Source organism: Alosa pseudoharengus, unplaced genomic scaffold (genome assembly GCF_046254945.1).
Source record: "Alosa pseudoharengus isolate Yale_2024_CS ecotype anadromous, Long Island Sound unplaced genomic scaffold, YU_APseudo_1.1 YU_APseudo_1.1_scf_23, whole genome shotgun sequence".
Taxonomy (NCBI): domain Eukaryota; kingdom Metazoa; phylum Chordata; class Actinopteri; order Clupeiformes; family Clupeidae; genus Alosa; species Alosa pseudoharengus.
The window spans coordinates 1010471-1038194 of NW_027468685.1; the positions used below are offsets into that span (position 1 = coordinate 1010471).

Consider the following 27724-nt stretch of genomic DNA (forward strand, 5'->3'; position numbering starts at 1 on the left):
TATTTACATCTAATTGTGGAATAGCAGTAGTTGGATGTTAACTCAGCTGCAGTGAGGGCTACACAGAGACACACAGTTAGAGGCTGCAGTAGCCTCAATCCTCCACAGTTAGAAGCTGCAGTAGCCTCGATCCTCCACAGTTTGCTGATTTGTTTCATTACAATTAGCTCCATTAGCATTATAATCAGCTGGTCATACGTGTGCCATGTGTTATGAAATATAAGCAAGTTTATACAGAGTACACTGATCTGGGGTCTGTAGAGGGGGCTGGTGTGTGTGTGTGTGTGTGGTCATCGGGTTCACCTGGTTATTGTACTTTCGGGAACTTATGTTGAGGCAGAGACTGAACAACAGGGTGGCATTCATGGGGTGCTGACTTGAGCAGGAGGTACAACATGCACTGGAGAATAAGAGCCGCGACTAATGAACTAAATAATCGCTTACTAATCGACTACTAAAATAACCGCTTACTAATCGACTAATCAAATAAATAATCGGTTACTAATTGACTAATCAACTAAAAATGAATCGGTTACTAATTGATTAATCAACGAAATAATCATTTACTAATCGACTAATCAACTAAGAAATAATTGGTTACTAATCGACTAATCAACTACTAAAATAAATGGTTACTAATCGACTAATCAACTAATAAATAATCGGTTACTAATCCACTAATCAACTAAATAATCGGTTACTAATCAACTAAGCTAAAAAAATCAATTAAATAGGTCAGTCAATCAAAAGATTAGTACTACCAAAATAATCAGTTACTAATCCACTAATCAACTAAGCGAGAAAAAAAATAATCAACAGATTATTTACCAGAATAATCGTTAGTTGCCTGATATGTGTATTGATTGTTAACAGAAGGGCCAGAGGACATGCAGCATGTGTGTGTGTGTGTGTGTGTGTGTGTTTGTGTGTGTGGATCTGGTATTGATCTCCATCTCCTGAGTCTGACCTGGTTCAGACCTCCTCCAGTTGTGCCAATCTGACCGGGGTCTTGCACAAACGACTCTTAAAACCACTTGCACCACCTAGCTCCACCATTTTCTTTTTTCTCTGTCAGCCATTTTCTTTCGTAGAGCTAAAAAACTTCTTCACACGTCCTCATCTAGAGTCTAGAAGGGCACTGATCATTAGGTTCTTGTGTGTTTGTTCATTCTCTAAAGATAGAAATAATCCTTCAAATTCATGAACAGCGTTTGTTGGGATTGCTGTGAACTCTTCCATAGTTAAAATGTAATTTATTATCTATAACTTACATTCAGCACAATTGTTTTGTTTGATTTCCAGACACCTACACATCATTTGAGCTGTTTGGTGTCATTTCTTAGAGAGGAGGGGAGGGGAGAGGAGGAGGAGAGGGGAGGAGGTGGAGGAGAGGGGAGGACAGGGGAGGAGGTGGAGGAGATGGGAGGAGGGGAGGAGAGGAGAAGAGGAGGTGGAGGAGAAGAGGGGAGGTGGAAGAGAGGAGGGAAGAAGAGGAGGTGGAGGAGAAGAGAGGAGGGGAGAAGAGGAGGTGGAGAAGAGAGGAGGAGAGGAGGGGAGGAGGTGGAGGAGAGGGGAGGACAGGGGAGGAGGTGAAGGAGAGGGGAGGAGGGGAGGGGAGGAGAGGAGAGGAGAGGAGGAGGAGAGGAGAAGAGGAGGTGGAGGAGAAGAGGGGAGGTGGAAGAGAGGAGGAGGAGAAGAGGGGAGGTGGAAGAGAGGAGGTGGAGGAGAGGACACTAAACACTCTCTGGACTCTGTTGTTTCAGGGTACATACCAAGTTACCTGGACAAGGACGAGCTGTGTGTTGTATGTGGGGACAAAGCCACCGGCTACCACTACCGCTGCATCACCTGTGAAGGCTGCAAGGTAAGGTCACACACACACACCAGTGTTTCCCATACATTGACTTATTTGTGGCCGCCCACCACAATATCAACATTGACCACAACACAATGATTTTCCAGATTGTACTAAATTGTGCTTAACCCTTAGCCCGTGCCGAACATTCCATTTTTGGTGCTGGATGACCTCCTCACACAAAAAACCTTATTTCTTGAGTATAATACATACCATCAAGGGGATATACATACCATTGTAATCAGAAGGATCAGTTCTATGAAATGATGTAAAATACATATGGTAATGTTGATATAGTAATGAACAGTATTTGAAAATCCTCTCCAAATGTATATCCGGAATTTGTCAAAATGTAATTTCATTCACATAAAAATGAATTTTCATCATATTACTCTACAAGATAGAGAAACATATAGGGCCCTATCATGACATTCTAAAGTGCATCGTCACTCGTCAAAAGTCTATTCAAATTTAGTAGGATGTCCAGTTCACATTGTGAGGGGTTTCGCTATCAAAAGTGGAGCGCATGGCGTAACAAGGTGTTCCTAGGTCTTTTAATCAGTCATATGGGTGTGTTTGGGGCGTAACATCATTTTAAACCAATGAGAATGACATCTGTCATTCCCTTCAACGGCGCAACGCGCGATATGTCAAATAAATGCATCGGTATTTTGGCATTCAAAGGCGCATTTGAAGGAGGCTGCTTCCGAGACCGTATGGAATAGTCATTCTTAAACCATGCTTTACTAAAGCCTAGCATAGCCTTCACGCATTTGCACTCGTCTATTTGAACTCATTGGCAAAGTGAAACTAACTTCACCAAGGAGTCAGTCAACCACAAGACAGTTATATGCAGTTACTTTCACTAATCAAATGACTGAATAAAACAACATTTATCCTGCAGGAGTTGCTTATATCTCGTGACAGTGCGTCTTCAGCTGTGCTCCATACGTGTCTCTCGCCTCTCCCCTAATCACATTTAACCGTCATTACCAATTTGCAAATGATGGTGAATAACTACTCATCATGAGATGCACATTATTTTGTAATATCTTTGTTCTAATTATGTTTCCCATTGTAATCGTGCAATTTGTAATGCTTTGCATGGACGTGCGCTGGTGTGCGTTCATGAATGATAGAAGGATGGTGCGTGCACCTGCCAATATGACTGTTGACATGCGCTCTTAAAATAGCATATGAACAACTCTCCATTGACTTCTGACCAGGTTTAGGTGGTGTATGATAGCGATTTTTAGACAATGCGCCCGGTCCCTCCCTAGGTTAACTGCCACACCCCTGGGCGCAATGCTTAAAAAATAAACGTGCAAAATAGCGAATTCAACTTTGCGCGGGTGAATAACGAACTTTACGACATGCGCTGGTGACCCAAAATACAGCCCATAGAGTGTATGAAATGTTCAGCAAGTTGTGGGCTATTTAACAAAAAAGACTGTATTGGAATATCAGTAACCTTTCAAAAGTTATTTTAGTGATCAGTGTAAAAAAATGCAGGAAACGGGATTTAGAATGTTGACAGAATTCACATTCACTTTCTCACCAACAACATAAAAGTATGTATAAAAACTAATAATCAAGTTAGACACAATGGTTTAGATTTATTTGGTCCATAAGAATAAACCATTTATTTGTATATAAGCAAATACTACAGACAATAAGAATGACATAAAAAAACCATACTGTACCTTACCAGTAATACAGGAAGTAAGTATACTGTATTTATTGAAGACCATTTAGGAAAAGAGATATAAAATACATTTGCTTCAACAAATACAACGTCCTTATATAAATCAGTATAATATGAAAATTATATACATATATAAAATGTATTATTATTCATGAAAAGCTAGGAATACAATCAACATCACTCAAAACTCAATGTGTTCTAAACATTTGAAAGTGGATTACATACTTAGAACAAGCCTGTGGAGAATAAACACATACACACATACACACACAAACTCATACCCACACACACACACTTACAGAGGAGGATAGGGAAAGGTGGGGTGGGGAACCTGAAGGTTGAACACAGAAGAGCTATGACTCATTACTAAACGCATCCCCTTTTGCAGAATGCCAAATCTGACAGCAATGTGTTTATCAATAAATCAAATTCGCCTACCGTTACACTCCAGGGCCATACAAGCTACTTTAGTTTTATTATGTACGTTTTTTATAACTCTTGCTGTACAGGAATATGTACTTGATGGAAAGACCACAGAGTAGTAGTTGGAGCAGCTGAAGGTGAGGCTGAAATTTCAACAGAAATGCCTACCAGCTGTTGTGATAGATTTCCTCCAAATTCTTTCTGGTTGTAGCTACCAAACCTAGGTTCAACACCAGATTCTGCATTGCATTGTTAAACTTGAAATAACAAGAAGCTACTGACAACGGCAATGTCAATGAAGAAAAAGTGCTTTCTGGTATTCTGCGTTTTTTGGAGTACACAATATGTATTCATCATTTGGTCAACGTCCCCTGATCCCTGCCAACACTTGGTTCCCCAGTAGCAATGGATATTAGGGAGGGAAGTGAACCCCATGTAAATGATCAATCCCAGAAACCTCTCCTGGGGTCTTTGTCCCATGCCCCTGCACTGTTTGCATACGACGGCTTACTAAGCACAAGCTCCCATTCCTTCCGGTTGGTAAAACCACATATGCCTGGGACAACAATGTGAGTAAAAAAAAAACATAATAATTCTATTTCACAGTGTTTTAGTGGAAGTCTGCACCATTCTACGCACGGCACATAAATCTATACCTTCTTCCTCCATCCCCTCATGGTCTTCATTGTGCAGCATTGTGAGCGCAAGCTCATCAGCAGTCAGGCTTGCGAGAAGGTCTGTGTAGGTCTTGTCATCCTCCATCTGAAACAACAGCGAAATAATACAAATACCTTTATTAATGTAAAAAATAAAATCACAAAACTACAGATTTGTGCATGTATGCACACAAAAGAAGAGGTAGCCTAAACTATTTAAGCATCCTCAGAATATACTCGAAATATTTCTAAGTATGAAATGTCATTTTATTACATATGGGTTTAGCTACCCTAAATCTGATTGCCTGACTGGCATCAAGATAAAGACAGATTACATTTCACCAAACTGCTGAAATGCAATAATGACATTTCTGACAGAATATGTGATTTCACATCATGTTTTCTATAACTACATATTGAGAGCAGTTGTGCTTCATCTATTTCAAGTCATGCCATCTTAGAAAATGTTGAGACAAGTACGTCTGATGTTTGTCATTTAGAACAGTGTTTCCCAAACTTTTTTTCTGGCGACCCACTTTTTAAAAATGACAGACCATCGCGACCCATTTCACTTCAAATCTACCCTGCAACCACCAACATTGTTTTAGGCCACAGGTTCTCCAACTTTTCTATGCCTCCCCCAACCATACATTGCTATAGGATCTAGATAGATAGATCCTGCTTTGAACACGGTAGTGTTGCATTTTGAGCACCATCAGCGTGAAAAGTTGGAAATGACTACTGAAAAGATACGTTTTAATGCGCATCCGAGAGTTTAGGGAAATTCTCGCATGTTGCGCATTCGTCAGCATAGTAAAGCTGTATCTGTATTTCTAAAAAAATGTTGTAGGCTACGTTGCGTTGCAGACAAATGGGTCCATAACACTGTGGACGTCAATTCCGATGTAAACAGCAAATAACTCAAGTCGTTATATTGTATTGTTGTATTATATTATATAGTCGTTATGTCAGAACAAGAGGCTTTTGGGCAATAGCCGGAAGAATGCACCTTTACTTTGGAGTTCGCGAGGTAGAAAACGAGAGAAATAGTGTTTAAAATGTCTATTTAAATTGTAGCCTAATATAATGCACTGTTGTGCATTTTTAATCAGAAATAAGAATGTGAGGAGGTTGCTATTAACTTTAAAGATTGCATCTACAATCGAAACTATCTACATGCAAATTGAATTTCCTTATCCGGTCTATGGATGTCTGCTTTAGTTGACAGCACGGTCACTAGATTTTAATCGGTAAAGTTGAGGAGCTGGTATCTATTAATGTTGCAAATAGGCGGATTCATGTCCCTTGCAGTTTGCAACTGTGAGGTACATGGCAGGCGCCCCACAGAACGGTTTCCTTTTGAGAGGTAGATATCCATGCTGGCACCCCCTCTGCGATGCGTTCGTCCCCCAGTTTCATGCGCCAGTTTCATGAGCTTTTATGACAAAACCGTAACTGTGGTAGTTAACAAACTACATCCTAATAGAAAACTGTTAACTTTCCTGGTATCAAATGACAAATGGTATCAGTTAGACCTATAACACAACATAAATTGTGCTGGGCTGGCGACCCAAATAAATTCTCCTGCGACCCAGACTTTGGGAAACACTGTTTTCCCAGTTAGCAAGTTAGCAAGCTAAAATAATTCACTACAGACTGCACTACAGGTAACAACCCGAGGAAAGCCAATAAGTTAATTACATTTATGACAGAATATGTGATTTCACATCTTATTTTCTACAACTACATATTGAGAGAAGTAAAAATATTGCTCAACTTATTTCATGTCAGAACGTAACGCAACTTGAAACGCGGCACCCATTGATTTATTCAGCTTTGGTTTGCTATACTGTCTTGCCAATATAATGCTTACCTAACAAGCAAATTGGTACTAGAAAACAAACTTACCTACAGGTTATATACTAACAGGTTTTTAAATGAAACTGTCAAATGAAAATAACTGACATCAAAAGCAAGCAAGAATATTGCAAGAAGTTGAGAATTATACAGCTAGCTAAAGTTGCACTAGCCCCCCGCTAAGCCATAATGTTGATGCTGATGAGAAAGCATATTACTGTCAAATAACATGATTTAACCCATTTAAGCCCAAATTTTTCCCAGACAGGCAAATATGCAAATCATGTGTTATTAGCAACCATTTGAAGTAATCAATATTTTTTTTTTTTTTTTAATGTAGAAAAGTAGATGAAAAAGTGAGTTTTATTACCGGTCACAATTGTACGTAATATGCGTATACTCAATTAAAGGTTGCTCAAATTGCTTTTTTGTTCAAATAAAGGTATTCTGACAGGACTTTTCAAACTGATATGAACACTGAGACCAATGGCAATAATAAATATGAAAAATATGTAAACATTGTTTATTTACCAGGAGCTTCGGCTCGTTAAAATAGAACCCTGAATGTGTTCTATTTTCTAAATTTATATATATACATGTATGTTTGTGTGTGTATGTGTGTATTTGCAGGTGGGTGTGTGAGAGCAGCAGGCAAAGCGCATGCCGCGTGCAATGTGAAGTCCCCTTGAGTGTGTATGTCTGTGTGTGTGTGTGCGTTTGTGTCTGTCTGTGTGTGTATATCTGTGTGTCTGAGTGTATATCTGTGTGTGTGTGTGTATTTGTGTGTGTGTGAGTGTGTATGTCTGTGTGTATGTGTGTGTGTGTGTGTGTGTATCTGTGTATGTGAGTATGTATATCTGTGTGTGTGTGTGAGTGTGTATGTCTGTGTGTGTGTTTGTGTCTGTGTGTGTGTGAGTGTGTATGTCTGAGTGTGTATATCTGTGTATGTGATTGTATATCTGTGTGTGTGTGTATGTGTGTATTTGTGTGTATGTGTGAGGGTGTATGTTTGTGTGTATGTGTATCTGTGTGTGTGAGTGTATATATTTGTGAGTGTGTATGTGAGTGTGTGTATGTCCGTGTGTGTGAATATGTGTGTGTGTGTGTGAGAGAATATGTGTGTGTGTGTGTGTGTGTGTGTGTGTGAATATGTGTGTGTGTGTATGTCTGTGAGTGTGTGTGTGTGTGTGTGTGTGTGTGAATATGTGTGTGTGTGTGTGTATGTCTGTGAGTGTGTGTGTCTGTGTGTGTGAATATGTGTATGTGTGTGTGTATTTGTGTGTGTGTGTGTATGTGTGAGGGTGTATGTTTGTGTGTATGTGTATCTGTGTGTGTGTATTTGTGTGTGTATGTGTGTATTTGTGTGTGTGTGTGTATGTGTGAGGGTGTATGTTTGTGTGTATGTGTATCTGTGTGTGTGAGTGTATATATTTGTGTGTGTGTGTGTGTATGTGAGTGTGTGTATGTCTGTGTGTGTGTGTGTGTGTGTGTGTGTGTGTGTGTGAGAGAGAATATGTGTGTGTGTGTGTGTGTGAATATGTGTGTGTGTGTGTGTGTGTGTGTGTGTGTGTATGTCTGTGAGTGTGTGTGTCTGTGTGTGTGAATATGTGTATGTGTGTGAGTGTATGTCTGTGTGTGTGTGAGTGTATATCTGTGTGTGTGTGAGTATGTATGTGTGTGTGTATCTGTGTGTGAGTGTGTGTATGTCTCTGTATGTGTGTATGTATGAGTATGTGTATGTGTGTGTGTTTGTAGGTGTAGAAGTATGTGTGCATCTAGATACAACATTCTATCCCACCGGTTACTATTGTGACCGTTAACATGTTTACTCATTCTGCAAAACACACCAAAGACATTTGAATAATTATAAATGTATAAAAATGTATAAATGTATGTATAACTAGACACCTTAAAGACCATGTGTACAAAAAATATTTGTCCTATGTTTATTTTAACATACTTTAAAAACCTTTTATTTGGGAGCTGTGAGGCCGTCATCCTCTTCTCAAGGTGCAACCAGGAAGTAAACAGCTCTGGTCATGTGACAATTTACTCAAAACATTTGACACTGCACACATTTCATTGAAACACTCTATTGTTTCAATATTTACTGAAAGAGTATTGGGATATTCCCCAGTTACAGTTTTAAAGGCTTATGAGTAAAAAAAAAAATTTCGGTCACAATTGTGACCGATAGGGTGTTAAGGACTTCAAATTAAGATAAACCATAACTAGAACCGATGTAAAAACAATATTACCTCAGTTTATCCAGCTGTGTGGTTTCCAGTCGAGGTAAACGCCAACTTAAGTGCAGGTGCCATCCGGCTGTCTACGTCAAATGCACCGACTCAAGTGAAAATATTTTTTCAAGACTCATCTTCAAGTATTGTTACCGCCGGCTCGTTCCCAGACCGAAACATAAAGAGGGACACGGACAACAAGGTTCAAACAAAATATATTAATTTATTAAAGTAAAGCACAAGGTTACCAATAGCAAAATGTCTAGGGGGAAATGAATGGGAGTGGTGGTGTGCGTGTATGGATGGATGTATGGATGCAAAGAGGGTCAGTATGTGAGAAGCTAGTGAAGTAGGCCTAAAGACAAAGAAAGAGAAAAAGAGGTAGAGTTAGAAATGAGGGGAGAGAGCAAAGTGCAAGTGTGAGAGAATCAAAGTGAGTGCCTGCAAGAAGGAAGAAAAGTGCCTAATGAGAGAGATAGGAAACCCCTTATATAGCCCCACCCTAACCATAGGTGTAATCAATGAGGGCATTAGCCCAACCAAGTCCAGCCCTGCCCGTGCACTGACAGGAGACGGCCTGAAGGGCACAGGGTCGTCACAGTACACACACTTCGCTAGCACACGGCCCGTACGTACACACACACACACACACACTCAAACACACTGCACTAGCACACATCCCATACGTGCACACAAACACACACCCTGCCCGTGCACTGACAGGAGACGGCCTGAAGGGCACAGGGTCGTCACAGTATCCAAAACATTTCGTGTCATAAACCCCTCAACCAATCATATCAAATTGAAGCTTATGTTGTCGGCATTACGGGGAAGATTTCAGAAATAAAATCAGTCATTGGACAGCTGAGATATTAGACGATTGGTCATCGTTACTTTTGTAACGAAATTAGAACGGTCGGGCTCGTAAGGGTTTAATCTGGTTAGCATCATAACCACCCTGTGCTAATTTGTTAAACTGTTGCATTCAACATTAATTCTACAAACCAACCACCACAAATGGAATTCAATTCTCTGAGAAACTCTACACACACACACACACACACACACACACACACCTGTCCCTCCACAACCTCTCATGTATTCCACTCAAAAGACACATTTTAATGTATTCCGGTAGTTATAAACAATATGGTAACAACTAACAGTCTACTGTGTATGAGATCATAATTAACAATATCGTAACAACTAACAGTCTACTGTTAATGAGATTATAAACTATGGAAAAAGAAAAAGGTTGAGCCAAGTCAAGTGTTTCTGTTACCGAGTTGATAAATGTCTGTCGATCGGTTCCCCCTCTCTTCTCCCGGTCGATCGGTAAATTCCGTCTCTGCTTGTAGGGATTCTTCAGGCGAACCATCCAGAAGAACCTGAACCCGACGTACGCCTGTAAGTACGAGGCCAAGTGCGTCATCGACAAGGTCACCCGTAACCAGTGCCAGGAATGCCGCTTCAAGAAGTGCATCGCCGTTGGCATGGCGACGGACTGTGAGTGTTCTCTGGCCACCTAGACCTCTGTGAAGATAGGGGAACGGGGGGTTGGTGTTTTGTGCAGCTTTTGGTGGGGGACCTCTTCATGGATAGGTGAACGAGGGGCAGCTGCATGCTGGGACATATTTGGAGTGATCGCTGATGATGATGAGTGTGTGTGTGTGTGTGATTCCTGAAGATGATGAGAGAGTGTGTGACAGGCCCTTGTCTCTACAGACTGGTGGGCGGTGTATGTGTGTGTGTGTGTGTATGTGTGTGTGTGTGTGTGAGAGTGTGTGTGTGTGTAGGTGTGTGTGTGTGTGAGTGTGTGTGTGTGTGTGTGTGTGTGTGTGTGTGTGTGATCCCTGATGATGAGAGAGTGTGTGGCAGGCCCTTGTCTCTACAGACTGGTGGGCTGTGCTGTGTGTGTGTGTGTGTGTGTGTGTGTGTGTGTGTGATCCCTGATGATGAGAGTGTGTGGCAGGCCTGGTGGGCTGTGCTGTGTGTGTGTGTGTGTGTGTGTGTGTGTGTGTGTGTGTGTGTGTGTGTGTGTGTGTGTGTGTAATTTGAGCAGTGCTGTGTTCCAGGGCTTGGCTCTTCAGTTGACAGTTCTAAGCTGCTGCAGACTTGGAACGTTGTCTAGATCACTGTGTTCTGTTCTCTTCTTCCCCCTCTGTCCTTCTCTCTCTCCCTCACCACTCACTCTCTTCTCTCCTCCCTCTCTTCTCTCTCTTCTCTCCTCCTCTCTCTCTCTCTCTTCTCTCCTCTCTCTCTCTCTCTCTTCTCTCCTCCCACTCTTCTCACTCTCTTCTCTCCTCCTCCCTTTTCTCTTCTTCCTCTTCTCCTCTTCTCTCTAATCTCCTCCTCCTCTCCTCTTTCTTCTCTCCTCTCCTCCTCCCTCTAATCTCCTCCTCTCTCTTCTCTGCTCCTCTCTCTCCTCCTCCTCCTCTCTCTTCCTCTCTCCTCCTCTCCTTTCTCTCTTCCTCTCTCTCTCTTCCTCTCTCCTCATCTCCTCCTCCTCTCCTCCTCTCTCTTCTCTGCTCCTCTCTCTCCTCTCCTCTGCTCTCCTCCTCCTCCTCTCTCTTCCTCTCTCCTCCTCTCCTCTTCTCTCTCTCCTCCTCTCCTCTTCTCTCTCTCCTCTGCTCTCCTCCTCCTCCTCTCTCTTCCTCTCTCCTCCTCTCCTCTTCTCTCTCTCCTCTCCTCTCTCCTCCTCTGCTCTCCTCTCCTCTCTCTTCCTCTATCTCCTCCTCTCCTCCTCCTATCCTCTCCTCCTCCTCTCTCTTCCTCTCTCTCCTCCTCTCCTCTCTCCTCCTCTGCTCTCCTCTCCTCCTCTCCCTCTCTCTTCTCTCTCTCCTCCTCCTCTCTCTTCCTCTCTCTCCTCCTCTCCTCTCCTCCTCCTCTCTCTTCCTCTCTCTCCTCCTCTCCTCTCCCTCTCTCTTCCTCTCTCTCCTCTCCCTCTCTCTTCCTCTCTCTCCTCCTCTCCTCTCTCCTCCTCTGCTCTCCTCTCCTCCTCTCCCTCTCTCTTCTCTCTCTCCTCCTCCTCTCCTCCTCCTCTCTCTTCCTCTCTTCTCTCCTCCTCTGCTCTCCTCTCCTCCTCTCCCTCTCTCTCTCCTCCTCCTCTCTCCTCCTCTCCTCTCTCTTCCTCTCTCTCCTCCTCTCCTCTCTCCTCCTCTCTCCTCCTCTCTCTCTTCTCCTCCTCTCTCTCTCTTCCTCTCTCCTCCTCTGCTCTCCTCCTTCTCTCCTCCTCCTCTCTCTTCCTCTCTCTCCTCCTCCTCTCCTCTTCCTCCCTGCCCCTCCTCTTCCTCAGTGGTGCTGGACGACAGCAAGCGTCTGGCGAAGCGTAAGCTGATTGAGGAGAACCGTGAGCGGCGGAAGCGTGAGGAGATCCAGAAGACGGTGTGGGACCGGCCGGAGCCGACGCCGGACGAGTGGGAGTTGATCCGTGTGGTCACAGACGCCCACATGGCCACCAACGCCCAGGGCAACCACTGGAAGCAGAGGAGGAAGTTCCTGGTGAGGCGCTCCACCCGAGCTGACCGCGTCGCCCTCTGTCCGCTGGACCACACACACACACACACACACACACAAGTGGCCTTTCTGTCTGCTGCGCCACACACACACACACACACACACAAGTGGCCTTTCAGTAGATGCTCAACCACGTTCTGTTGTGTTGTTGTTGTTTTTAGCTGTCGTTGGTTTTTCCACATACCTGTAAACAAACAGACCCCCACATCACCCCCCCCCCCCCCCCCCCCCACCTAGGCCACTCCACCTGTGTGTTGCCCCCCCCCCCCCCCCCCACCTAGGCCACTCCACCTGTGTGTTGCCCCCCCCCCCCCCCCACCTAGGCCACTCCACCTGTGTGTTGCCCCCCCCCCCCCCCCCCCCCCACCTAGGCCACTCCACCTGTGTGTTGCCATGTTAACGTCTTGATGTTTTTTGTATCTCCTTGTAGAGTGGGAAGTATTAGCTGAGCGTTGGAGACCATGTTCCACAAGGCAGCAGAAAAAATTACTTTATAATGGAACAACTTCCCTTTCCCTTCCCTACCTCCTCTCTCTCTCTCTTCCCTTCCCTACCTCCTCTCTCTCTCTCTTCCCTTCCCTACCTCCTCTCTCTCTCTCTTCCCTTCCCTACCTCCTCTCTCTCTCTCTTCCCTTCCCTACCTCCTCTCTCTCTCTCTTCCCTTCCCTACCTCCTCTCTCTCTCTCTTCCCTTCCCTACCTCCTCTCTCTCTCTCTCTCTTCCCTTCCCTACCTCCTCTCTCTCTCTCTTCCCTTCCCTACCTCCTCTCTCTCTCTCTCTCTCTTCCCTTCCCTACCTCCTCTCTCTCTCTCTTCCCTTCCCTACCTCCTCTCTCTCTCTCTTCCCTTCCCTACCTCCTCTCTCTCTCTCTCTCTTCCCTTCCCTACCTCCTCTCTCTCTCTCTCTCTCTCTTCCCTTCCCTACCTCCTCTCTCTCTCTCTTCCCTTCCCTACCTCCTCTCTCTCTCTCTTCCCTTCCCTACCTCCTCTCTCTCTCTCTCTCTTCCCTTCCCTACCTCCTCTCTCTCTCTCTTTTCCCTTCCTTACCTCCTCTCTCTCTCTCTCTCTTCCCTTCCCTACCTCCTCTCTCTCTCTCTCTCTTCCCTTCCCTACCTCTCTCTCTCTCTCTCTCTCTCTTCCCTTCCCTACCTCCTCTCTCTCTCTCTCTCTTCCCTTCCTACCTCCTCTCTCTCTCTCTCTTCCCTTCCCTACCTCCTCTCTCTCTCTCTCTTCCCTTCCCTACCTCCTCTCTCTCTCTCTCTCTTCCCTTCCCAACCTCCTCTCTCTCTCCGTTGCTCTCTCTCTCTCTCTCTTCCCTTCCCTACCTCCTCTCTCTCTCTCTCTCTCTCTCTCTCTCTTCCCTTCCCAACCTCCTCTCTCTCTCCGTTGCTCTCTCTCTCTCTCTTTTCCCTTCTCTACCTCCTCTCTCTCTTCTTTTTCCCTTCTCTACCTCCTCTCTCTCTCTCTCTCTCCGTTGCTCTCTCTCTCTCTCTCTTCCCTTCCCTACCTCCTCTCTCTCTCTCTCTCTCTCTCTCTCTCTTCCCTTCCCAACCTCCTCTCTCTCTCCGTTGCTCTCTCTCTCTCTCTCTTCCCTTCCCTACCTCCTCTCTCTCTCTCTCTCTCTCTCTCTCTCTCTTCCCTTCCCAACCTCCTCTCTCTCTCCGTTGCTCTCTCTCTCTCTCTTTTCCCTTCTCTACCTCCTCTCTCTCTTCTTTTTCCCTTCTCTACCTCCTCTCTCTCTCTCTCTCTCCGTTGCTCTCTCTCTCTCTCTCTTCCCTTCCCTACCTCCTCTCTCTCTCTCTCTCTCTCTCTCTCTCTTCCCTTCCCAACCTCCTCTCTCTCTCTGTTGCTCTCTCTCTCTCTCTCTTCCCTTCCCTACCTCCTCTCTCTCTCTCTCTCTCTCTCTCTCTCTTCCCTTCCCAACCTCCTCTCTCTCTCCGTTGCTCTCTCTCTCTCTCTTTTCCCTTCTCTACCTCCTCTCTCTCTTCTTTTTCCCTTCTCTACCTCCTCTCTCTCTTCTTTTTCCCTTCTCTACCTCCTCTCTCTCTCTCTTTTCCCTTCTCTACCTCCTCTCTCTCTTCTTTTTCCCTTCTCTACCTCCTCTCTCTCTTCTTTTTCCCTTCTCTACCTCCTCTCTCTCTCTCTTTTCCCTTCTCTACCTCCTCTCTCTCTTCTTTTTCCCTTCTCTACCTCCTCTCTCTCTCTCTCTTTACGTTGCTCTCTCTTCTTTTTCCCTTCTCTACCTCCTGACTTTCTCTCTTTTCCCTTCTCTACCTCCTCACTCTCTCTTTCTCTCCCTCTCTCCTTATCACTCTCTCCCTCTAGTCTTTTTCTGTTGCTTTTCACAATTTTAACAAGCTTATCGGAATGATTTAATCACTTTTTCTCTCTTTCCTCTCATTCTCTCCCTCTCTCTAATTCTCTCTCTCCCTCTCTCTAACTAATGTTCTTTTGTGATCCTTTGATTTATGTGTCTGGTGATGGGCTCTAATCCTTCTTTGCAGAGTGACATCTGTGCCTTCATGTGTGCATGTGTGTGTGCGTGTGTGTGTGCGTGTGTGTGTCCGCGTGTGTGTGTGTGTGTGTGTGCATGTATGTGTGTGTCTGTCTCCATGGAGTTTTAAGCTGACTCAGGCATTCTCTAGAAAAATGAAAGATTCCATTTGTAAGCCCAGTGTTCCAAACGGTTTCCTGAGGAGTCTCTCACTAACAGGGCTCTGTCATATTTCACCCATTCCGATTGGCCAGAAATAGATCACATGGCTGTGATGTCAGATAGGCCTGAGAGTCAAACTCCACGGGAACAGCACCCGCAGATGATCCTTTTGACTTGTCTGTCTTGTCTGGCTTTCTTTATTCCTTCTGTCCATCTCTCTCTCTCTCTCACTTGCTCTTCTCTCTCTCTTGACTCTTCAGTTTAAACATTTCAGTTTTTTTCTAGTGCTGTTGACTTGGGTTCTCCATTGAAACGTCACGCTCCCTGTTGCTTGTCCAACAGGTGGAAGAAGCTATGCTACTTAATGAAATAACATGTAATTTATTCTGTGCTTCTGACCAGAGTGCAGTGGGGGTGAAAGACTCCAAGGTAAGAACCCGTAGAAGCAATGATGACTTTACCAAACGCACTAGCCAATCAGCTGCTGCGCTCTCTATTGTTTTCTTCTAGTTAATTATGGTCTGCTTTTTATCATTTGAGTTATTTTGGATAGACTTCTGCTGGCTTCCTTGAGCATTGTCGATGTGTGTGTGTGTGTGTGTGTGCTGTAACATCGTGCTGGTTTGTTGGAGTTTATTGACGTGAAGGTGTGCCCCCTGGGACTCTAAAGGGACTTAACTGAGCAAATGAACCTTTTTTTATTGTTTATTTTTATTATTTTTTAAGAAAAAGAAAAGAGAAGAGAGATACTGTGACTACTAACAAACGCACTCCAGTAACAATCACACTCTAGTAACGAACATACTCTAGTAACGAATGCACTCCAGTAACAATCACACTCTAGTAACGAACACACTCTAGTAACGAATGCACTCTAGTAACAAACACACTCTAGTAACGAACACACTCTAGTAACGAATGCACTCTAGTAACAAACACACTCTAGTAACGAACATACTCTAGTAACGATCACACTCTAGTAACGAATGCACTCTAGTAACAAACACACTCTAGTAACGAACACACTCTAGTAACGAATGCACTCTAGTAACAAACACACTCTAGTAACAAACATATTCTAGAATATGTTGCAAATGCTAACAAACACACTCTAGTAGAAAACGCACTCTAGTAACGAACGGCCACTAGTAACAAACGCACTCTAGTAACACATACACTCTAGTAACAAACGCTAACAAACGCAATCTAGTAACGAAAGCAGTAACAAACGCACTCTAGTAACACATACACTCTAGTAACAAACGCTAACAAACGCAATCTAGTAACGAAAGCAGTATAGAAACAAACGCTAACAAACGCAATCTAGTAACGAAAGCAGTATAGAAACAAACGCTAACAAACGCAATCTAGTAACGAAAGCAGTCTAGTAACAAACGCTAACAAACGCAATCTAGTAACGAACGCACTCTAGTAACAAACACACTAGTAACGAATGCACTCTAGTAATAAACACACTCTAGTAATAAACACACTCTAGTAACAAACACACTCAAGTAACAAACGCACTCTAGTAACAAACGCTAACAAAAGCACTCTAGTAACAAACTCACTCTAGTAACAAACGCTAACAAAAGCACTCTAGTAACAAACGCACTCTAGTAACAAACGCACTCTAGTAACGAATGCACTCTAGTAATAAACACACTTTAGTAACAAACGCACTCAAGTAACAAACGCACTCTAGTAACAAACGCTAACAGACACACTCTAGTAACGAACGCACTCTAGTAACAAACTCACTCTAGTAACAAACGCACTCTAGTAACGAATGCACTGTAGTAATAAAAACACTGTAGTAACAAACGCACTCTAGTAACAAACGCTAACAGACACACTCTAGTAACAAACGCACTCTAGTAACAAACTCACTCTAGTAACAAACGCACTCTAGTAACGAATGCACTGTAGTAATAAAAACACTGTAGTAACAAACGCACTCTAGTAACAAACGCTAACAAACACACTCTAGTAACGAACGTACTCTAGTAACGAATGTCTGTCAGCAGCACTTTTTTCTCTTCTCTTTTCCAAAGGGGGCTTGTTTTTTCCTTTCTCGCTGTCATTCTGTGAGTTCCTCGCTCACTGGTGTGGTGTGGGGCTTGTGTCTGGGGTGGGAGGGGTGGGGTGGTGAGGGGCAGTCGTGGCCGCCGCCTCAGTGAAAAACCCTAGTCAAAGGCAGACGCCCTCACACAGGGCTCCAACGCTTTCTTCTGTTTTGGTCTGATCTCTACATTTCTTCAACTTCTTCCTTCTAATTTCTATTTCGCAGTCACAGCCCTCCACTCTCTCTCTCTCTCTTTCTTAACTCTCTTTCTCTCTCTTGGTATCTCTTTTATTTTTGACGTTTTTGTCTTGATATTTTCTTTCTGTAAGCGTCCCTTGCTCACGCTCGTGCTGGCTGCCTGATGCCACGCTTAGAGGATGTGAAGTGCTACACCTGTTGTCTTGTCTGGCTACATGCTGCCCTCCTCCTCCCCCACCCCCCTTTCCCCCACCCCCCCACATCACTCACATCTCTGCCCCCTTCCACTGAACCCCCAAATACTGAGCGCGTGCCCCCCTCTGTCCACAGCCCGAAGACATTGGCCAAGCGCCGGTCGTCAACACCGCGGAGGGGAGTAAAGTGGACATAGAGGCCTTCAGTCAGTTTACAAAAATAATCACCCCCGCCATCACACGCGTGGTGGACTTTGCCAAAAAACTGCCTATGTTCTGTGAGGTAAGGTGTGTGTGTATGGGTGTGTGCTTGTATGTGGGTGTGTGTGTGTGTATTCATTTGTGTATGTGCTAATTTCTGTGTGTGTGTATTAATGTGTATGTGCTAATTTCTGTGTGTGTGTGCATGTGTTTGTGTATTCATTTGTGCATGTGCTAATTTCTGTGTGTGTGTGTGTGTATTAATTTGTGTATGTGCTCATTTCTGTGTGTGTGTGTGTGTATTAATTTGTGTATGTGCTAATTTCTGTGTATATGTGCTCATTTCTGTGTGTGTGTGTGTGTGCGCATGTGTGTGTGTGTAGCTGCCTTGTGAGGACCAGATCATCCTGTTGAAAGGCTGCTGTATGGAGATCATGTCTCTGCGGGCGGCGGTGCGCTACGACCCCGAGAGCGAGACGCTGACGCTGAACGGCGAGATGGCCGTGACGCGCGGTCAGCTCAAGAACGGGGGCCTGGGCGTGGTGTCCGACGCCATCTTCGACCTCGGCGTGTCCCTGTCCTCCTTCAACCTGGACGACTCAGAAGTGGCCCTGCTGCAGGCCGTCATCCTCCTGTCCTCCGGTACGTCACAGGGAGATGATGTCATCACTCTGAGACACAAATCATGGCAGTCGAAAGAACTAAATAATAAAACTGTATTTGATGTAACATCAACATAAATCAGTAAATGAAATACTGCACAAACACACTCTAGTAGCGAATGCACTCTACTAATAAACACACTCTAGTAACAAACGCACTCTAGTAACAAACACACTAGTAACGAATGCACTCTACTAATAAACACACTCTAGTAACAAACGCACTCTAGTAACAAACGCACTCTAGAAACAAACGCTAACAAACGCACTCTAGTAACAAACGCTAACAAACGCACTCTAGTAACAAACGCTAACAAACGCACTCTAGTAACAAACGCTAACAAACACACTCTATACATTTTAATAGACAGTTTAAATACGTACACCAAGTTCAAATAATTTACTGTCAAACTTCACTATTTACTTCATCATCAAAATGAAAATCTGTAGATTGACCAAAATAATGCAAGATGGCAAGTAAAAGGAAACTGTCTGCATTTGTCCAGCCAGTGAAATTAAGCGAAGGAAGAGAGCAGTGTGTGTGTGTGTGTGTGTGTGTGTGTGTGTGCCAGAGTCCTGCAACAGGTTGGGTACCCACGGGTACCCGTATAAAAGTTGCTCAAATGGGTGGATTGTGACATCCCTAAAATTCACGGGTGGATAAGGAACTCCTTGCGGGTGAGTATTGGATGAGAACCAAACAGTATTTTAGTTTGCTGAAATAAAAAATATATGCAATATATGTAGCTATGTCTAAATGACCATTACCACATCACAAGTATGTGTTTTAGTCAACGATAACATACGACCTTTGACCATCACGTCACTACTGCCACTTTGATGTCTTCAATTCATCTTGTAGTTGGAGCGTTGCCAGCATAGGCATAGGCCTACATTTAGCTATTGTTTGTGATTTTTTTCTAGGTTTATTTGTGTAATGTTCAGATGGAGCAAGCTTTGGGCTGTGGTTTGTTATTGTAAGATTGCCCTAATGCAAAATGTTTAAGAAAAACGCACAAGTTATCAGGTTCCATAGCCTATTTAAAGGTTCCGATGGTAGGCTACTTGGATCGCGCAAAAACAAAAATCACACTTTAGGCTATATTGTTCATTAGCTTAAGATTTAGATTGAATGTGAAATACTCAAATCAAAAGTTGACATGTGAAAGTTGACAGGGGCACGTTAAATATTTGTATTAGTCCTACATGCTCCAATAGTGCCAAAAAAGCACTTGTTAGGCTGTTTCATAGAGAGCCTATTTGTGATGTTTCATAGAGAGCCTATTAGTTTCATAGAGAGCCTATTAGTGATGTTTCATAGAGAGCCTATTAGTTTCATAGAGAGCCTATTAGTTTCATAGAGAGCCTATTAGTTTCATAGAGAGCCTATTAGTTTCATAGAGAGCCTATTAGTTTCATAGAGAGCCTATTAGTTTCATAGAGAGCCTATTAGTTTCATAGAGAGCCTATTTGTGATGTTTCATAGAGGAGCCTATTAGTTTCATAGAGAGCCTATTAGAGCCTATTAGAGCCTATTAGAGCCTATTAGAGCCTATTAGTTTCATAGAGAGCCTATTAGAGCCTATTAGTTTCATAGAGAGCCTATTAGAGCCTATTAGTTTCATAGAGAGCCTATTAGAGCCTATTAGTTTCATAGAGAGCCTATTAGAGCCTATTAGTTTCATAGAGAGCCTATTAGAGCCTATTAGTTTCATAGAGAGCCTATTAGTTTCATAGAGAGCCTATTAGAGCCTATTAGTTTCATAGAGAGCCTATTAGAGCCTATTAGTTTCATAGAGAGCCTATTAGTTTCATAGAGAGCCTATTAGAGCCTATTAGTTTCATAGAGAGCCTATTAGAGCCTATTAGTTTCATAGAGAGCCTATTAGTTTCATAGAGAGCCTATTAGTTTCATAGAGAGCCTATTAGTTTCATAGAGAGCCTATTAGTTTCATAGAGAGCCTATTAGTTTCATAGAGAGCCTATTAGTTTCATAGAGAGCCTATTAGTTTCATAGAGAGCCTATTAGTTTCATAGAGAGCCTATTAGTTTCATAGAGAGCCTATTAGTTTCATAGAGAGCCTATTAGTTTCATAGAGAGCCTATTAGTTTCATAGAGAGCCTATTAGTTTCATAGAGAGCCTATTAGTTTCATAGAGGAGCCTATTAGTTTCATAGAGAGCCTATTAGTTTCATAGAGAGCCTATTAGTTTCATAGAGAGCCTATTAGTTTCATAGAGAGCCTATTAGTTTCATAGAGAGCCTATTAGTTTCATAGAGAGCCTATTAGTTTCATAGAGAGCCTATTAGTTTCATAGGGAGCCTATTAGAGCCTATTAGTTTCATAGAGGAGCCTATTAGAGTCTATTAGTTTCATAGGGAGCCTATTAGAGTCTATTAGTTTCATAGAGAGCCTATTAGAGCCTATTAGTTTCATAGAGAGCCTATTAGAGTCTATTAGAGCCTATTAGTTTGAGCCTATTTGTGATGTTGAGAGGTGCGACATAAAAATAAAGCGGGTCATTCCACGTCAGTTCCACCAGGGTCCACGCTGTTACCTAGGAGACACGCACTTAGGTCCAGGTGTACCTATGTTACCTAGGAGACACGCACTTAGGTCACAACCAGGGCCCAGCACTTAGGTCACAACCAGGGCCCAGCACTTAGGTCACAACCAGGGCCCAGCACTTAGGTCACAACCAGGGCCCACGCACTTAGGTCACAACCAGGGCCCAGCACTTAGGTCACAACCAGGGCCCAGCACTTAGGTCAAGGTGTACCTATGTTACCTAGGAGACACGCACTTAGGTCAAGGTGTACCTATGTTACCTAGGAGACACGCACTTAGGTCAAGGTGTACCTATGTTACCTAGGAGACACGCACTTAGGTCAAGGTGTACCTATGTTACCTAGGAGACACGCACTTAGGTCAAGGTGTACCTATGTTACCTAGGAGACACACTGTAAAATTACTCTTATGTACCAGGGTCCACGCACTTAGGTCAAGGTGTACCTATGTTACCTAGGAGACACGCACTTAGGTCAAGGTGTACCTATGTTACCTAGGAGACACGCACTTAGGTCAAGGTGTACCTATGTTACCTAGGAGACACGCACTTAGGTCAAGGTGTACCTATGTTACCTAGGAGACACGCACTTAGGTCAAGGTGTACCTATGTTACCTAGGAGACACGCACTTAGGTCACAACCAGGGCCCAGCACTTAGGTCACAACCAGGGCCCAGCACTTAGGTCACAACCAGGGCCCAGCACTTAGGTCACAACCAGGGCCCACGCACTTAGGTCACAACCAGGGCCCAGCACTTAGGTCACAACCAGGGCCCAGCACTTAGGTCACAACCAGGGCCCACGCACTTAGGTCAAGGTGTACCTATGTTACCTAGGAGACACGCACTTAGGTCAAGGTGTACCTATGTTACCTAGGAGACACGCACTTAGGTCAAGGTGTACCTATGTTACCTAGGAGACACGCACTTAGGTCAAGGTGTACCTATGTTACCTAGGAGACACACTGTAAAATTACTCTTATGTACCAGGGTCCACGCACTTAGGTCAAGGTGTACCTATGTTACCTAGGAGACACGCACTTAGGTCAAGGTGTACCTATGTTACCTAGGAGACACGCACTTAGGTCAAGGTGTACCTATGTTACCTAGGAGACACGCACTTAGGTCAAGGTGTACCTATGTTACCTAGGAGACACGCACTTAGGTCAAGGTGTACCTATGTTACCTAGGAGACACACTGTAAAATTACTCTTATGTAAGATCAATACTTTCCAAGATACAGCCAGTTTTACAGGGGGAGGGGGGTGTCGATTTTGTTCGGCCTCTTTTTTTTGTCAAAGTTCACAAGCCCACAGCGCAACAACTAAACCATGTAGGAGGCTCAAATTTTGCATGCTAGTACATAAATAGGAATAGTATGTAGCAAAATCGTCACGTTATGAATAATCCTGCATGGTCATAGCTGTCCCTCAAAGTTGATACAAATTTTATTGGAGTTTTTGGCTGGGCTCTGTTTAAGCCTTCAGAAGACATATTTGTACTCAACATAGGCTCTTGATTTATTTTCCTTACTGAGATAAGTAGAAACACTCGCACAAAAAACAATGAACAGAAAATAAATTCCTTCAGGGTCTGAACAGCAGACTTTACAAGTCTAAAAAATCATTTTGGTTCTCATTTTCAGAGCACCCAAACATATACAAAGATTTTTTAAATATTTTTTTCTTTATTCTCCATGATCTTTTCTTTTCAAAAACACCAATTTGACTTGTCTTATGCAAATCTTTCTTTTTCACTTTCCACCCTGAACATGGGCAAAATGCACCATTGACATCAATATGTTTTGTATAGAGCTACCACAGGTTACTCTATACAACCACAGGTGGCAGTGTGGTGACTCTATATAAAACATATTGATGTCAATGGGGCATTTTGCCCATGTTCAGGGTGGAAAATAAAAAAGAAAGATTTGCATAAGACAAGTAAAATTGGTGTTTTCGAAAAGAAGGGATCATGGAGAATAAAGAAAAACATATTTAAAAAATCTTTGTAAATTCCCACAAGGTGTTTGGGTGCTCTGAAAATGAGAACCAAAATGATTTTTTAGACTTGTAAAGTCTGCTGTTCAGACCCTGAAGGAATTTATTTTCTGTTCATTGTTTTTTTGTGCGAGTGTTTCTACTTATCTCAGTAAGGAAAATAAATCAAGAGCCTATGTTGAGTACAAATATGTCTTCTGAAGGCTTAAACAGAGCCCAGCCAAAAACTCCAATAAAATTTGTATCAACTTTGAGGGACAGCTATGACCATGCAGGATTATCCAGACCAAACGTGACGATTTTGCTACATACTATTCCTATTTATGTACCAGCATGCACAATGTGAGCCTCCTACATGGTTTAGTTGTTGCGCTGTGGGCTTGTGAACTTTGACAAAAAAAAGAGCAAAAAACAAAATGGACACCCCCCTCCCCCTGTAAACCTGGCCGTATCTTGGAAAGTATTGATCTTACATAAGAGTAATTTTACAGTGTGTCTCCTAGGTAACATAGGTATTAGGATTTTTTTGAGACCTATGTGCGTGGGCCCTGGTTGAATTGACGTGGAATGACCCAAGCACTTTAACTGGAATGATTTTAGCTCGTGTGTGATTTATCGCGGCCATGGGTCGGGTAACGGGACAAATATTAACGGGTCTGGGCGGATGCAGATTTAATTTCGATATTAAATGACGGGTCGGGTCGGGTCTGGTGCTGAACTTTGCGGGTTCGGGGGGGGGGGGGGGGTCTCAAAAAACGGACCCTTGCATGACTCTGGTGTGTGTGTTTCCCCATTATTCTGACCCTGCAAATCCCCCAAACACATCCACGCCGGGCGGTAAGTGCCCAGGGTTTACGGACCCATGTGGTTAAGCCCCCCCCCCCCCCCCCAACAGGTCGTCACAGAGGGGGCTGATCCAGAGAGTGTGTGTGAGTGTGCGCGTGTGTGTGTGTGAGTGTGCGCGTGTGTGTGTGTGTGTGTGTGATTGTGCGTGTGTGTGTGTGAGTGTGCACGTGTGTGTGTGTCCATTAAGGAGGGATTAGTCCCTTATGGATATGATCTAATGACATGCTTAGGGGGATTACACTTCAGTTGTTATAATCACAATCAATACTTTAAGACTGCGCACACACACACACACAAACACACGGTCTCTCACAAGACTGTTAAGAACACTTACCAACTGTCTCCCTACCAGCTCCTTCAACCCCAGCATGAGTAATAGATTAACCAAATGTGACAGTACAAACCCTAAACCTAACCCTAACCAGTACAAAGAATCCTGAGAATGCCGCACACTCTGCTCCATGTTTTAATGTTGAATTCTTTATTTTCTTTAACACTTGTATACACACGAAGCCAGCACCTCAGAAAAGACTTTATTGGTGTGCGATACCTCTTTTTTTCTAAGTACAAAGAATCCTACCATGGGTGGAGGAGCTAGAGGAGAAAGAGCTCTACCATGTCACGTTTGGTTAATCTATTCTCCATGCTGGGTGGAGGAGCTGGAGGAGAAAGAGCTCTACCATGTCACGTTTGGTTAATCTATTCTCCGTGCTGGGTGGAGGAGCTGGAGGAGAAAGAGCTCTACCATGTCACGTTTGGTTAATCTATTCTCCGTGCTGGGTGGAGGAGCTGGAGGAGAAAGAGCTCTACCATGTCACGTTTGGTTAATCTATTCTCCGTGCTGGGTGGAGGAGCTGGAGGAGAAAGAGCTCTACCATGTCACGTTTGGTTAATCTATTCTCCATGCTTGGGGTGGAGGAGCTGGTAGGGGGGCAGTTGGTGAGTGTTCTTAACAGTCTTCTGTAATAAACTCCGGGTTCACTAACTACGTTGTTGGTGCTTAGTTTTATGTGTAGGGACCCTGAGCAAGCTACTGACGAGGTTTGAGGTTTGATCAGTATTACTGGTTCAACACATGCTATTTGGGAAGTGTTTCACTCAGGGCCCTTAGCTAATCCACTGTTTGCCATTTGGGGCTATAGCGTATAACGGGGCAAGCTCTGTAGTGGTTGATCAAAGAAAATGACTGTCTCCACGGCTTATTTGATGTGTTTTACAGTTTTTTCTGAATGCTTAAACACATTTTTTGTAACTATGGCTTTTTTTGCAAAACTCTACACACAAATGGCAAAACCACTCACTGAGTTCGCAAAACTAAAAGCACAAACACGGCTTTGCACTCAGTTTGCAATTTTGTAACACACACTTTGCACAACTGTAGGCACAATGGCTATTATTTACACTATTTTGCCAACTCTCTGGCACACTTTCTCATGTGAAAACAGTTTTAGATAATTAGTTCACTTTGCAATCAGCCTAAGCACTATAAATAAGCCACAGGTAATGTACAATGGGTACAATGGAGTGAGCAGGAAGAGTGAGAAGAGAAAGAAATAGCCCTTTTACAGACAAAAAAACAGTCTACATGTGGGGATATTGTCATGTCAGGCCTGGATACGTCATTCCAGAATATATTTTTCCCGGTGCCTTGGACTAGGACATTGCATGTGATGTAGAGAGAATTTTGAAAGAGACGACCCGATGTAGACTGATTTGTTTTGTCTCAGTGAAATGCTATTTTGTGTTTTGACTTGGAAAAACACACTTGTGTTTGTTTTGATGTGTGTAAATAAACACTACAGTAATACTTGAAGTTTGGATCCCTGTATGTTTACAGAACTATGACAAAAGTATGACCTCAAACTGACATAGTCTACCTTGTGCAGAGAAAGCAAAAGCCAGATGTGTTTTTTATTCATACCATCAGTGTGTTGTTGGCACATTGTGTGCTTACTATTGTGATGGTTTGTGTTTACTGTTAGATACGAAAACACCATTTTTACGAAGGTGTGAAGAGTTAAGCAAGGTGTGTTAGCTTTTGCAAGAGAACTACAATGTTTTGCTGATTGGGTGAGAGGTTTTGCCATTTGTGTGTAGAGTTTTGCAAAAAAAGCCATAGTTACAAAAAATTTGCCTAAGCAATCAGAAAAAACTGTAATGCAGAAAAACTCTTGGGTCAATTTTCGCCAGAGTTACACAGGATTCCTTTCCTTACTTTAAGGATGTGTATTAGTGTGTGTGTGTGTGTGTAGTAGTGTGTGTGTGTGTTAAGGGTGTGTAGTAGGTAGTGTGTGTGTGTTAAGGGTGTGTAGTAGTGTGTGTTAAGGGTGTGTAGTGTGTGTGTGTGTGTGTGTTAAGGGTGTGTTTCGGATAGGGCCTGTCCCAATACCTCCCCTTCCCCTAGATTTCTGCCCTAACCCTCATTTTTGCGCGTGCACGTGTAGGGCTAGGATGTCCCATTACTTTAGGGAGCAAGGGGAAGTGCTATTTTTTTCCCTTAAAAGCAACCCTCAAAATATAGCCAGGACCGACGCAGGCTTAAAACGAAGTGGGAGATGAAATCACCCAGGATACCGTGCCAAATTTTTCAACCAAGATGGCTGACACCGCTGGAAAGGAACAATCGCATTGCTCATATATTTTCGCAAATAAGCATATTCAAATTTAGAAATATGTTGGAATATGTTAGTTTGATGCACATTCAAAAGACTGTCGAGTTTTGAACACTAATGTTAGAAAAAAATCTCACAAAGTTATCTGACGATGTTCATGATATCTGCCAAGTGCTTTGAGAGAGTCTGCCCATTAAATAACGTTATAAATCTGATCTGGGTAGTTTCGTCAATGTTTAGGATGTGTGTTCCGGCGCTCACATGAACACGAATATCTCTGTTGATCAACCAGACGCAGATAAACCAACACAGCCCACATAACAGTCAACACGACCGCTGGAATGGGCATGTTCCTGAATGAAAATAGTAGTAGGCGGAGACTTCCGGTTGAGTGATGGAGGAGTGAGACGTGATTGCGATAGCTCTGACATATTTGTCTTTACTATAACACAAAACTCATGTAAATCCGCTCTAAACATCCTCGGAACGACGAAAAGAAACACACACAAGAGTAATATTTAGACCGACAGAGGAAAAGATGTCAAAGAAGGGAAAAACCAAGAAAAACGAGGAACAAGAACTAGGCCCTGCTCAGTCCTCGGACTCGAGTGACACGACCCACCCACCCGGTGATATGAATGACGACGCAGACCCTCCAAACCGTACAGTGCTAGCCGCTATTGCTGCCTTACGAAGCGAAATTGCCCAGATTAAGGGTGATATATGCTCGTCCATAGATGCACGAATACAAACTGTTTGCACCGAACTAAGAGGCGAACTTGCCACAACTAAAAAAGAGATTCAAACTTCCATTACAGCACTTGAGGGGAACACATCCTCGCACGAGAAAACTATTAAAGACCTAGAGAGATCAGCCTCACTCCAGTCCGACGATATTACTGCTCTCCAAAGTCAAGTAACGCGGTTGAATTCTGAGGTGGATAAATTAGTCACTAAATGTGAGGACTTAGAAGGAAGGTCAAGACGACACAACATTAGAATCATCGGAATCCCAGAAGGAGCAGAAAGATCCGCTCCACGCGACTTTGTCGCTGACCTACTGCAAGAAGTGCTATCTCTAGAGGCGAAGCCACTTATTGACCGAGCGCACCGGACCCTCCGTAGAAGACCTGATCCGCAAGAGCCCCCAAGACCCATCGTCCTGAGACTTCATTACTATCATGTGCTAGAGGGCATACTACGGAAAGCCATCGCGGCGAGACAACTCTTCTACGAAGGCAAGAGAATCCAAATCTTTCCCGACTACCCTCCGGCCGTAGCGAAGCGTAGGGCGTTATTCAATCGCGCCAGGGAGCTGTTACGAGACAGGCCCGGTGTGAAGTATGGTCTGCTATACCCCGCAAGACTACTGGTTACATTCAACGGAACACAAACTTCCTTCACAGACGCCAAAAAAGCCGAAGAATACGCCGAAGGACTGTTTGCTCCAAAACCGTCGACTTCGACAAATGA

At 43.6% G+C, this 27724-nt stretch overlaps 1 protein-coding gene across 4 annotated transcripts in view; it reads left to right on the forward strand.

Moving 5' to 3' along the window:
• Positions 1-27724, forward strand: part of LOC143140297 (thyroid hormone receptor beta) — a 198802-nt gene that overhangs the window by 162905 nt on the left and 8173 nt on the right. For 3 of the 4 annotated variants that reach the window (XM_076301077.1, XM_076301078.1, XM_076301079.1), the window contains exons 5-10: positions 1764-1864; positions 10095-10242; positions 12032-12237; positions 15250-15336; positions 17501-17647; positions 17949-18207. In XM_076301077.1, the coding sequence (XP_076157192.1) occupies positions 1764-1864; positions 10095-10242; positions 12032-12237; positions 15250-15336; positions 17501-17647; positions 17949-18207 (948 nt within the window). The remainder of the gene's footprint in view (positions 1-1763; positions 1865-10094; positions 10243-12031; positions 12238-15249; positions 15337-17500; positions 17648-17948; positions 18208-27724) is intronic. The other variant, XM_076301080.1, reaches the window with a different exon arrangement.